Source organism: Podarcis tiliguerta (genome assembly GCF_965153285.1).
Source record: "Podarcis tiliguerta genome assembly, chromosome: 10".
Lineage (NCBI taxonomy): Eukaryota > Metazoa > Chordata > Lepidosauria > Squamata > Lacertidae > Podarcis > Podarcis tiliguerta.
The window spans coordinates 18698459-18711895 of record NC_139543.1 but is presented as its reverse complement, the minus strand read 5'-3'; the positions used below and the strand labels follow the sequence as shown (position 1 = coordinate 18711895).

The following is a 13437-nucleotide window of genomic DNA, read 5'->3' as shown; positions in this document are numbered from 1 at the left end:
CACAATGAATGAATGCCATGAATATGCTTTAATTATTCCGTTGATTGATTGAGTCAATTATTCTGTTATATGTAGGATATGATAAGCTATGCTCAGGAAACATTTTGCCACAAAAAAATGACACATTCTAGCTCATTCATTAAATTTATGCTGGTAGAATCAATGACACAAGCAGAGGTTTCCAAAATGAAGATGTTCCACTCTTCTCCAAAGGATGTTTACTTGAGATAGCTAAGAAGTATGCAGAAAAGATGAAGTAGCTTAACTCTCAGGTGGATCAACTTTGGTGCAAAGTGATGAATGTGGTAAGGTACTGATGGTAAAGTTTCTATTAGGCACCAGACTTGGAAGGGTTGGACCATATGGAAACAAGGAGGTACTGCTGCTTGGATAAGTGGTCAGCAGATTCCAGCCTACCAGTTTCTGAAAGCTTAAAAAGCTGGTATTTCAGTGCCTGACTGGATTATATTTCCATTTGGCTTGTTGTTGACTACTTTATGGGGATGGCAGTCTTCTTTTCTCCTAATTAGTCCAGTCAGGGAAGTAAGCAGGCCCAAACATTCCAAGAGAAACTTTTTGATTGGCTCAAGTTCTTTGCTTATCTGTGTTGAGTATTCTTTCAGCAGATCTTTATACAGCCCTATCAGAATGTAGGGACAGTTGTCCAAGTCCAAATATTGTGCTCTTGTGTTTTTCAGCCACTCTTCCGACTCAGTCAAGTGAGGGGATCCGGCCTTCTCTCCTAGCAGAGGGGATTGGGTGGGCTTGTTGGTCCTAGGTTCTGAGTTTCCTGATAGTAACTCCTGCTCCGGTCAGGCCTCAGGGACCTCGTTTTCTAAAGTTAAGCTGGTGGTATCTCGAATTCAGATTTTGAGAGTAGGGCTGTCAGAGAATTCCAATGAAAACAAGAAACAGGAGCGGGAATTGTCAATGCTCTCTTATTCATCTCAGGTCCAGAGCAGTAAATCAATCAAGTGAACACAATTGGTATTCTCTACTGCAATATCACCATAGTGGACAGTGAGACACATAACTTAATTGCTGGCAGAAGGCAAACTGCAGCAGAACAGAAACACTGCTGCATATGACAAACCCAGAGCTGAGTAGAAAATGATGCCTTCTTACATCCCTAGCTGAGAAGAATGTGTCAAAAGGTGACTCTAGACTTGTCTGGAGGGGGCAGCAGATCAGCAGCATGTCACCATCAGTGTGGGAGAAGGGATAAAATTTTCTGGTTGTTTGGAAAATGTTATGTGAAACCTCTGTCAACTCCAATCCCTAGACAATCCCTTACAAATACTACTATAAAATTGGGGGTGGGAACTTTGACACACATGCCTATGTTCCCACCCATTTTAGGCACTGCCCCAGGAACAACCACATTCAACTTACCTCATAGTAACTTCGAACGGCATTACAAAATGCTTCATCAGCCACAATTTGTGTCTCTCCATTTAGGAAGGCCTGAAAGCGCTCCTTCACAATCTGTAGCTGTTGCTTGTTCAGCTGGAGAGAAAGCAAAAATTCAGTCAGCAAAGCTACACGTTTTGCTTCATTCCAACATTTAAAAACTCTTAGTTGTCCCACACATCAATTTCCTCCTTTAACTCAGTATGCCGTTACTTTCAATAACTGCTAGCAACCACACCTGGATAGACAGATATTAGGGCTGCCATACGTCTAGAATTTCCCGGAATTCGGCAGCCCTCTGAGCTTCATAGAGTCGGAGAATTGCAGAGTTGTAAGGGACCAAGAGTGTAATCTAGTTCAACCCCCTGCAATGCAGGAATCTTTTGTTGGGTTCCAAACTTCCATCAGCTCTAGCGAGCACTGTTAGGATTTTTATCTCATCAGCTGCTCAGAGAGCAGCACAATGGTTGTTTATATCATGTGAGTGTCTGAGAGCGCGAGACAGGAAGTCTCAGCACAGTCTCAGTACTGTGAAGAAGTTACTTTCTGTGTGAAGTGTGCTCTTCTGTACTGCTGCTCAGAGAGAGCAGACACGCTGATGGATTCTCTGTGTATAGACTGTAAATAAAGTAGTTTAGAGCTACTGATTGTCTCTTTCTTCTGCAATGAGATGACAGAAGACGAGTGTGCTCCTCTCAGGAGGGAGGGGTTGCTTATTACCGGTCTCTCTGGACTGAGGAAGATTTACAACCAGAGGGTGACCACCGAAGAGACGCCCTGGTGTTTTGGGAAGATGGTGGCCTTCCCGGACGTTTTTCCAACTAGCACGGCCAAGTTAACAACATCTGGAGGACCACAGGTTCTCCATTCCCTCCATATACATTCCAAGCGTCCTGAACTGGGAAGCCCAAAACACTAACCTCTAAGAGGGCATCAAGCTTTCTAGCCACCTGACAAATGTGGTCTATACAGTGGTGCCTCGCAAGACGAAAAGAATCCGTTCCGGGAGTCTTTTCGTCTTGTGGTTTTTTTGTCTTGCGAAGCAAGCCCATTGACGGAGTAGCGCTATTAGCGCTATTGGCACTTTAAGGGCTAAAAACGGCTTTTTTAGGGGGGGGATTAGCGGTTTTGCTGCTAAAATGCTTTTAGCAGCTTAGCGATTCAGAATAAGGGGTTTTGGAGCAAAAAAACAACAACGATTTTTTCCGCCATTTTTCGTCTTGCGAAGCAAGTCCATAGGGAAATTCGTCTTGCGAAGCGCCTCTGCAAACGGAAAACCCTTTCGTCTTGCGGGTTTTCCGTTTTGCGAGGCATTCGTCTTGCGGGGCACCACTGTACTTTCCTCTTCGACAAGACTGTGTCATCTTGAAGCTGGTCATTAAAATGTTTCCCTGACACATGCTGCATCACAAATAAACCGCTGACAAACAAATGCTAAGCTTTCTGCCCATTTCCTGCAAAACACGCACAGAATTGTTTTATTAGGCAGGCCTAATGTTTATTCTTCTTTGCGCAAATCAAAAGGCACTGTTTGCTAATGAAGGCACATTGCAGTTTGCCATACTCATATTATGCTAAATGGTTTCACTGTTCTCCGAAATGCTTTGCAATTAGATACTGTTACCAGCTCTGTTTAACTAATACTTTAATCATTTGTAGCTTCGTGTTGCAAAGCAAATAAATAGATGTTTAGAATGTTGAGGTCTCAATTTTAATCTGTTTTAGTATTTTAACTTTTGTATGTTTGAAGGGAGGGTTGTGATTCTTCCCTTGTTTTACCTTTTAGGGGTAATTTTGCAATCGGCCAATGAATTATATGAAATATAAATAAATAAATAGCTGCAGAGATATCACTGCCTTTGTCAATCTGTGTGATTCTGTTTTCTAAAAACGCAGTATCGTCTGAGTTAGTTGCTGCTGTCTTTCTCCTATGGTTCTTCCAAAATATACAGATATGCCAGTAGATGGCATAACTCTTTTGTGGCTGAAGACCCTTTTTCTAGTAACAGCAAGCAAAAAAAAACGCTAAGCCAGGTATTCAATTTCTCCTTACAGAAACAGGCAAGCAAAACCCCACAAAAATAAGAACTGCCTCTGAGATTCTTACTGCATACATGTAGTTAAGAGGATTATGATTCACTACCCAAAAGAAGCAAATGCAAACTGATGAAATATGCTGGAAATGATACTGGAACAACTGCAACTACTGTCTGAACTTTTTAATCTCCATCACTTTTAATATCTGTTACAAGTGTATGCAGTTGGGCAAATGACTACGTGGTTATCTCCTGCTTCTAAAAATTAGTGCAGAATGAAAATGCAGCAATTACGATGGCACCACCACTACCCTCCAAAGAGAGGGGTGCAAAAAAAATGGCACAGATCCGCATAAAATTAACATTTTCCCATTTTTCTCTAGGGACACAAATTCTGAAAAAAAAATTACTGATGCAGTGCATCTCACCATAGAGGAAGCAACTGTACCTGTTCAGTCTGTTGTCTGGGTGTTTACTGTTGATGAGCAAATTTTTGAGGCCCCTGTTTTCTATTCCTAGAGTCATCACTACTTGGACTAGTTACCCTTCATTCAAGTAGATGACTCCTTCAAAGGGACTACTCTCTTAATAGAGAGCGGTTTTCTGTAAAGGAAGACAGGTGACCACTATAGCATGGCTGGCTTCGTCATATTCTGTGGCTGCTGTTGCTTCACCCATAGTTACTGGCAGGTTCTGTTGCTATGGATTAAAGACCAATCCCTCCATGCATCACTTCAGCTTTTAAAGGACCCCTGGATGGTTAAGTCCAGCTAGTTCGACTATGGGGTGCGGCATTTATCTCCTCTTTCAAACTGAGGGAGCTGGTGTTTATCCACAGAGGTGAACGGTGTTTCCGTGCGCCTTGGCTTCCGTCACGGTGTTCCATTGTGGCAGAAGCGGTTTAGTCATTTTCACAATATTTCCTAGTTTTTAATTTGGGTGGCGAAATGGTTCATTGGTTACTATATCCTCAAAGACCAAAACAACATATTTATTGGTATATGAACCAACTTTTTAAAAGAGGTCCATAAAAATATTTCCCACCTCTCTTAGGCCCAATTTCAGGGTTGTTGTTTTTTTAAAAAAGAAGACCATTTGCTTTTAAGCCTTCTGCATCCTCTGTTGTTTCGTTATTAAGCCTCTGAAGCCATCTACTGTGTGTTATTTTAGATTATCCATTTGTGCTTTATGTATAATTTCTTAAAAAGATGAAAAAGCCTAGAATAACATGCAATTTACACCTTGAAATCAAGATCAGTCACAAAAAGCACACACAAACACGCCGTCCTCATCGCCACACAAACAAAGAACCATAACTTCAGAGGTAACTGACACACACCAGTTCTTCAGACAGTATTTTTCTTCTCCTCAAAACTCTCACAAAAAACTACAGATATTTAACTTATTTCTAAATGCGGAAATCCTACTTCAGCCAGACGTCTAACTCAAATACCTGAAAAGCACAAAGGACAAAACAAAAATTCTCTAGCAGCGTAAAAGACTAACAGATTTGTTACGTCATAAGCTTATGTCGACCAGAAAAACACATGAAGAATGAGACAAAAGCAATTCTAGTAATGAGACTTTAGAGCTCGGTGGAATATCTTCCTCACTCAGAGTCACCTATCATGGAACGCTAATATCAACCAAGAGGTTGACTTGGGAAAGTCTTACCAACTAATAAGGTTCCCAGCCTTGGCCCCATATTAAAATCCTTTGCAGGATAGTTTCTATTTCTTGAATTGAAAACAGTGGCAGAAAACCTTTCCAATTAGTTACGTGATATGCATTAGGCATCTTCCCATTGCAGCCAAGCACAGATGTGGCTATAAAAGCTTAGTGTGGTTTCTGCAAGCACAACTTGTTTCATATAAAACTTGAGTTTAATCTTCTTAATAAGTTAGTAAAGGAAGAAAAATAAAATGCTGGCCTAACATAAGGATACCAGAAAACACAGTTATTCAGGGAGGACTATCAAAGGGCCTTCCTTAGCAGATATATGATGCAAGTAGGGAGCTAAGGTAGCAATAACTTCTTTTATGGGTTTGATTTTCTGCATTTCCCATCTACTAAGTACGATACATAAGTTCATCACTGGCTGAAGAAAAAAGTTCTAATTTCCCTCAAATGCGCTTTTGTCCTTGCTGAGTTGTCAGAGAGTCCCCCCCCCCCAAATGTGATTAATATTATGCATTCATCATGATTTGTGCTCCTGGGAAGTTGTTATGCAATCACACTTTCAATATTATTTGCCCCTACAAAGGTTTTGGGGCAGTCCTACTGCTTCATTTGAAATGAGTGCCTTTTAACGCTAAATTAAGAGCTTTGAGAACTTAAAGAAGAAAAGTCACTTGATCCAGGGACAGACTACTTATACATTCGCCTATTCCAACCTCTTTTCCTTAATGGCGACTGCTCCTGCTCAGGCTGCACAGACAAAGCTTTTCATTTCCTGAAATTCGTTCTGATTTGCAGATAAACTATAACTGATAGAATTCTACAGAATGTGGTATGAGTGTGTGAAAACAGTCAAGATCCAAGGATCTCCAGGCATGTGCCTCCAGATGATGGAGATAACCAGGCACCATTCTGGCGCCCAGGCATCTTTACTTGGTCACAAGTGGCTGATAAGGTAAAGGGACCCCTGACCATTAGGTCCAGTCGTGACCGACTCTGGGGTTGCGGCGCTCATCTCACTTTATTGGCCGAGGGAGCCGGCGTACAGCTTCCGGGTCATGTGGCCAGCATGACTAAGCCACTTCTGGTGAGCCAGAGCAGTGCACAGAAACACCATTTACCTTCCCGCTGGAGCAATACCTATTTTTCTACTTGCACTGTGACGTGCTTTCAAACTGCTAGGTTGGCAGGAGCAGGGACCGAGCAACAGGAGCTCACCCCATCATGGGGATTCGAACCTCCAACCTTCTGATCAGCAAGCCCTAGGCTCTGTGGTTTAACCCACAATGCCACCCACATCCCTAAGTGGCTGATAGCCAGGGGCAAAGAGCAAAGAGATTTTTTGCTAGAAAAGGAAGGTAATGGTTTTAATCATTACATAGTTTGTGCTAGCAAAATTGAACCATTAACTGACAAGGCTGGCCTATGTGTTTTGCCTCAGTTTGGTTGACAGGCTTCAACAAAAGGATTATTACTTTGTAATGAATGCCACACTGATCTCAAGGTATGTGCAAGCCTTCATCAATGTACAAATGGACTTCCCACTTTCCTTAATTATAATATATATATATATATGAAAAGCATTTCCAGCATGGGGGTTTGCATCAGGCTAGTAGCTCCCCACCCACACACCAAACAAACCATGATCCCCAGGTTTCATTTTAAAAAGTTTCTAGAGGCAAAATATACATTCACTATCCCTCTGGTAGAAGAGGGTTTTTGTTAGCATCCCAGTAGTGATGTATGGAAGTGAAAGCTGGACCATAAAGAAGGCTGATCACCGAAGAATTGATGCTTTTGAATTATGGTGCTGGAGGAGACTCTTGAGAGTCCCATGGACTGCAAGAAGATCAAACCTCTCCATTCTGAAGAAAATTAGCCCTGAGTACTCACTGGAAGGACAGATCCTGAAGCTGAGGCTCCAATACTTGGGCCACCTCATGAGAAGAGAAAACTTCCTGGAAAAGACCCTGATGTTGGCACAAGGAGAAGGGGAAGACAGAGGACGAGATGGTTGGACAGTGTTCTCGAAGCTACCAACATGAGCCTGACCAAACTGCAGAAGGCAGTGGAAGACAGGAGTGCCTGGTGTGCTCTGGTCCATGAGGTCACGAAGTGTCAGACACGACTAAATGACTAATCAACAACAACAAAACCTGCTCCCCCTTACAGCATTTTATTCCTCCATTGCTCCCCATGCCTGTGATTTCCTGGTAACTAGAGAAGTTGTTTGTGATTATTAATGTTATACAACCACAGTTTAATTTCTTCGTTTTGAAAACTGATGCAAAAAAACCCCCGACCCTCCAGCCTTCAGGTGTTGCTTGGGAAAAAAGACCCACAGCTTGAATGTGACTTCCTGTTCGCCTTTTTAGTCCACAATTCGTGTTGTTCGGAGTCCTCAATTCTACCAGTGCTACTGCCTTTAAACCTGCTATGCTATTACTCCTCCAATTCTCCCAACCCATTTCCTGTATCACTCCTTTGTGTAAACTGAAAGCAAAGCAGGTACACGACAACACACCATCCATTGCACAGCCAGGAACAGATCAGGCTTTATAGACTGAAAACATGTCATGCCCATTTCAAAAGAAGTTTGTTGCTCATCAACTCTTGGAACAACAGGAAAGAACTCTCTCCTTTACTGAAAGAACCAACTCTGAAAAGGTTATTTAAAAATAAAAAGAGCTAGTCAGAAAATATTTTATATTGAAAAACAGTTCTGTGCATCCATTGCTATTGCCCTTAAATCTTAAGCCCCATAAGTAAATAAACAAAAATGAAAGCATAGCAAGGAAATTCAGCTAAGAAATATACATAAAATATTATTCTTATATACTATATGCAGAGTAACGTATTTGGGGCAAAGGAAATCAGTTAAAAGGTTCCAGTTTCTACAAATCATCACTATAAATAGGAGAAATGCAATTTATGACAGTACTTTACTCCTTAAGGGAACTGAATTTAAATAGCTGAGTCAGTTTGCCTTCTACTTGTTGAATACTAAACAGGAAAGTGTTTCCAAAACAAAGCTAGCTAAATGTCTGCCAACTGAAACATGACTTTGCATCATGCAAATTTCAACACTAAAAGACGCTACACTCGTGAACTGACCAAATGAACAAACAGCATTCGAAGACAAGGTTGTATTGGAACTTGCATTATAAAAAAGCACACATAAAACAACTAAAACCCACCCCAACATTTTATGTTACTAATCTCATGATATCTAGAACAAGACAGTCATGTACGCAATAGCCTTAATGAAAGTAACATTATCATATACCATCGGTAACAGGGAATTTCGTAGGCTAGTATCTTTCAAAGGTTATATATCTTGTTATATACTGAAGTTCTCACCCTGGGCCAGCAGGGGGATACTGTAGATAGTTTTCACTCAGGTCCACATATGCAAATAAGGAATTGAAAGTGACATTCAGTAATTGGATAGTTACAGAAAGTTGTTACTGTTGCATTGTAGTGGAGCTCTATATAAACAGGCTGGCTGAACCCTTCAGTTCAGTTCTGATCTGGGTCTGTGAATAAACAAGAGCTGTTTGAAGAATCGCTGTGTCGTCTGATATGTTCACCCACAACTTAACATATCTCAAAGGGGCGGTGTGTGTGTGTGTGTGTGTGTGTGTGTGTGTGTTAGTTAAGGCTAAGTAGGTCACAAACCTATTATTGTAGGCTTGAGAACCTTTTTCCAGCCCCTGCCAGTGGCAGGCAGGGCCAGAGATGAAATACAACAAAGGAATGAATACAAATTCTACCTTTGTACCATAGGCTAGCTCCTGCACATTCACAGAACTCTCTGCTTTGCAGGTAGGAAAGCAAGAGACCTTATCAGACTTCAGGGAGACATTTCAGCCAGGCAAAAACACTGGAAGAGGCAACTCAGAAGAGTCCTAAGAGCATAGGATAGCCAATCACACAAAAAAGATTGTGAGGTATCGTATAGATCTTGTATTATCCTACCTACCAAGAAATCATTCATTCACAGAATTTGGATCTTTATTGTCCTTGAGAGGAGGAGAAAAAAAGAAACCAAAAACATCCCAGCAGCGACTGTGGGTGTCCAGTTGATACAGAAAGCTCGCCTACTTTTGGGAGAGAGAGGCAACAAAAAAACTGGGGGTGGAGAGATAGGAAAGGACCGGTTGGAATCCTGAACAAGAGAACTCCATGGTGGAACATTTTGTCCACTTGTCCACACTGGCAAAGGGCTGCCAGTGTCTACGTGGTCAAACCTTTAAAAGGTCTTCCGCCATCTTTGGCCCTCAAAACCCAACACAATCTGCCACTGCTACAAAAGAATGCTTTTTGCTGAGCTGCCAGGATCAGGGTAGAGGAGGCACAGCTGACTGGCCCTTGTAACCTGAGCCAAATAGTTTACGACAGATATGGGAACATGGGTTGGAGAATGTTATCACTAGTAAAGTAAGCACCCCATTTATATTAGGAAGCACTCATCAAATATAGCACATTGACTAGTTGTGGGGAGAAACAGGCATCTATCACTACATCAAACTTCCAGACACGCAATTTTAATTTAACAGCAATATCTTACTGATCCCTTCCAGATCTTCCAGTGTACCTGTGAGGAAATGCTTCACTTGTGAGTCATTAATTTAATACTCTGGGTGGCTGTTACAATCTCCGCCTTTTGCTACTGCAACAGATTCATTTCGTTATAATAGCATACATGTTCTTCTAGAATTTAATAACCAATGCATAAGTTTCATGTTTTAATTTTAATAGCTTTATAATATATCCTCCATATTTTGCACTGCCAGCTTACCCCCGGTAACCATTTCTGACTGATGTGCTACTAGAAATCAGAACTAGTTCTAGTATCAATAACGGTAATTAGATTATCAGGAAAAACAAAGGATAGAAAAGTGGACAGGGTTGTGCAGCACAGTGTAGCATTTTTCTCCTTTATTAAGAGCTATGGTCAACGATATGGAACTTAGGAAAATTAAGAGAAAAGTTCTCATCAACAGAATAAAACAGGAAAAAACAAGCCCAAGATCCACTGATTCCAAAGTCTCATTACAGCAGCTCTTTGGTTTGGATTGCAATGGTTTGCACAGTTATTGGCATAGTTTGTTTTCACTTCTCCCACCCTACAAAGCTTGCTGAGGACTGAAGGGCAGGGGAGAAGGAGGAATGTCTCAATATATACCGTATTTTTCGCTCTATAAAATGCACCAGACCACAAGAGACACCTAGTTTTTGGAGGAGGAAAACAAGAAGAAAAAAAATTCTGAATCTCAGAAGCCAGAACAGCAAGAGGGATCGCTGCGCAGTGAAAGCAGCAATCCCTGGTGCTGTTCTGGCTTCTGTGATAGCTGCGCAGCCTGCATTCGCTCCATAAGACGCACACACATTTCCCCTTACTTTTTAGGAGGGAAAAAGTGAGTCTTATAGAGTGAGAAATACGGTAGTTTTGTTGTATTTTCCTCAATCAACGCTTCTTCTTGCTGGAACATTTCTCTTCTTTGTTTGTATAACCTAATTAATATTATTATTTTTTACGAAAACTAGGGTCCCTACAATCCAATTAATGCAGACCCCACTGAAGGGTTTCTGGACTTTTGTTTTAACACATTCTTTTCTGTCAGGTTTGTGCAAAAACCTAGCACCAAACTAAATGCAGTGAGAGGTATGTCATTAGAAACCACCTCAGGGTTTTAAAATGAAATAGCAAGGCCTTTCAATGGGACCACAGCATGACATCTGGAGGTCCTGGCCTCCCCAACTATGATCCCGATGAAAATCGCTCCTCTCCCACCCTGCTATTAACGTGTGTTTTTAAAAAAATAAATAAATCAAAAACCCTGCTGTGATTTGTAATGATGTCTTTAGCATCACATCTAGATCTGCTCTCTTTTTTGTTCTGAGTAACTACACGAAAAGAGGGGGTGAGGACCACTCAGAAAGAGCTGCCAGTTCTTTAAAGATTGGTTTGTTTAAGAATTATAAAGTGACTCACTTGTTCCTAAACAGGAACTTGCCAAAAAACAACCCGTTTAAATTACCAAACCTTGGTTGCAGGTGAAGAGGGGCATGATGGGAAATCCCCATTCGCTTCAAGATTCTGCTTTTCCATGGAGCTTTGCATCCAGGACAAGGTGGGTCCAGAGAACACCAATTCCTATAGATAACAGCAGGCATAGGCAAACTCCGGCCCTCCAGATGTTGGGGACTACAATTCCCATCATCCCTGATCACTGGTCCTGTTAGCTAGGGATGATGGGAATTGTAGTCCCAAACACGTGGAGGGCCAGAGTTTGCCTATGCCTGGACAACAGCTCTCTCAAAACCAGGGCCAACCTTTTAATGAGGCAATTTGAAGCAGTCTCCTTGGGACACCAAGATCCACAGGGGTGGCAGATCTGCCCCCACCCCCAATGGATTGCCTGCAGCCGCCACTGCCAGAGAAGCAGCTGTGGTGGTGGGCTTCTGGGTTCTGGCAAGATTTTGGTGGAAGCCACCACCGTAGTCACTTCTTTGCCACTGTAGGTGCCCCATCTTACCCTGCCAAAGTGAGGAGGTGACAGCAGCTTCCAGCAAGATCTCACAAAGGCCTGGAGAGCTCACATGACGCTCTCACAAGACATTGCTGGGACATGGAAGTTGCAGCTGTGCAACCCCAGTAAGCGAGGCTGCATTGGGGACACCTTCCTGTGTCACCTCAGGCAGCCAAACAATGCTACTAAGGTCTTGGCAATTCAGAACACAAGTCCTTTCCATCCCTTTTAGTTTCAGAGCTCATTCGTTACATTTGGTCTGGTGTTAATGCTAGCCACAAACGAACCGCAAATCACAATTCATAAACCCGCCTCAACTAGGACTGTGCTCTGTAGTTTTACATTGGTGCAGATAAAGCACTGAAGTGGTTTGCTCCAAAATGGAAAAGGGAGTGATTCGGACCCCTTAACTCCGAAATAATAGGACAGTATTAACATCTTGCATTAACCCAGTGCATAAATAGCTCATATGTCTTTTGTAGCGCAGGATGGAAAGGAGAATTGGCAATATTCCTTTTGTTGTTGCTGAAGTAGTCTCCTGGGCCTAGAACTAAATAATTCTATCTACCTGGGGACTAGAAGCTGCTGAGGGTCCAGAAGTCAACATAATCTGATTTAGTAAATAAAACGGGCTAACTGAATACCGAGACGTGATTTTAAGTGCACTAAAATAGAAGGCGGAGGAGCCAAAAACCAAAGTAAAAAGCTTCACTCAACCAGGAAGCTCAACAGCAATTAATAAAGTCCTACAATCACCTGCTGACTAAATAATATTGATGGCTTCGAAACACCTCATCTACCACTAGCCAGGCAGAGCACTGTGAATTTCCAATAGCACTTGCTAGAATGACACACAGCTTTGCCATTCAAGTCTATCCGCTATTGATCAGAAGAGACAGGTGTGTTCGCTGAGGAACTGAGCACTGTCTGGACTATATATTTTATAACTGTCAAGTCAGTTCCTCGAACTTTGAAGATTATGGGGTTTTTCAGTGCCAAACACCTTGCACTTATTTGACAATAAATTATCTCTCTGGCCCAGCTGAAGTGCCGTATCTACAGACAAGGTGATGGGATTCATTCCTCCTTCCCCCAAAACATGACAACTATTTCTGAGCTGGTTTGTACATGTGGAGCAGAACTAGACAAGATGCTCAGGAAGGGGCCGCTGTTTTACCCAAGGTGCCCTGTTGAGTTCTCTAAGCCCCAGCCCATCCCCAGTTTTAGGCATGTATCTTAACGTTTCCTTACCAGACACAGCCAATTACAGTGATACCTCGGATTAGAGATGCTTCAGGTTACATACTCCACTAACCCAGAAATAGTACCTCAGGTTAAGAACTTTGCTTCAGTATGAGAACAGAAATCGCTCGGCGGCGCAGCAGCAGCAGCGGGAGGCACCATTAGCTAAAGTGATGTCTCAGGTTTAGAACAGTTTCAGGTTAAGAACGGACCTCCAGAATGAATTAAGTTCTTAACCCGAGGTACCACTGTATACAGAGTGGGAGCAGATAACTACACATATTGTTATTCTGACAAATCTAAGGGTAAAGGTAAAGGGACCTCTGACCCTTAAGTCCAGTCGCGGGTGACTCTGGGGTTGTGGCACTCATCTAGCTTTACTGGCTGAGGGAGCAGACGTTTGTCCGCAGTTTTTCCGGGTCATGTGGCCAGCATGACTAAGCCACTTCTGGCAAACCAGAGCAGCACACGGAAATGCCGTTTACCTTCCCGCCGGAGCGGTACATATTTATCTACTTGTACTTTGGTGTGCTTCC

General features: G+C 42.3%; 1 protein-coding gene across 7 annotated transcripts in view; it reads right to left on the bottom strand.

Annotated features, from left to right (window-relative positions):
* The window catches only part of CADPS2 (calcium dependent secretion activator 2), a 343854-nt gene that overhangs the window by 269470 nt on the left and 60947 nt on the right, over positions 1-13437 (bottom strand). For all 7 annotated transcript variants that reach the window (XM_083399351.1, XM_083399353.1, XM_083399352.1 and 4 more), the window contains exon 2: positions 1393-1506. In XM_083399351.1, coding sequence (XP_083255477.1) covers positions 1393-1506 — 114 coding nt within the window. The remainder of the gene's footprint in view (positions 1-1392; positions 1507-13437) is intronic.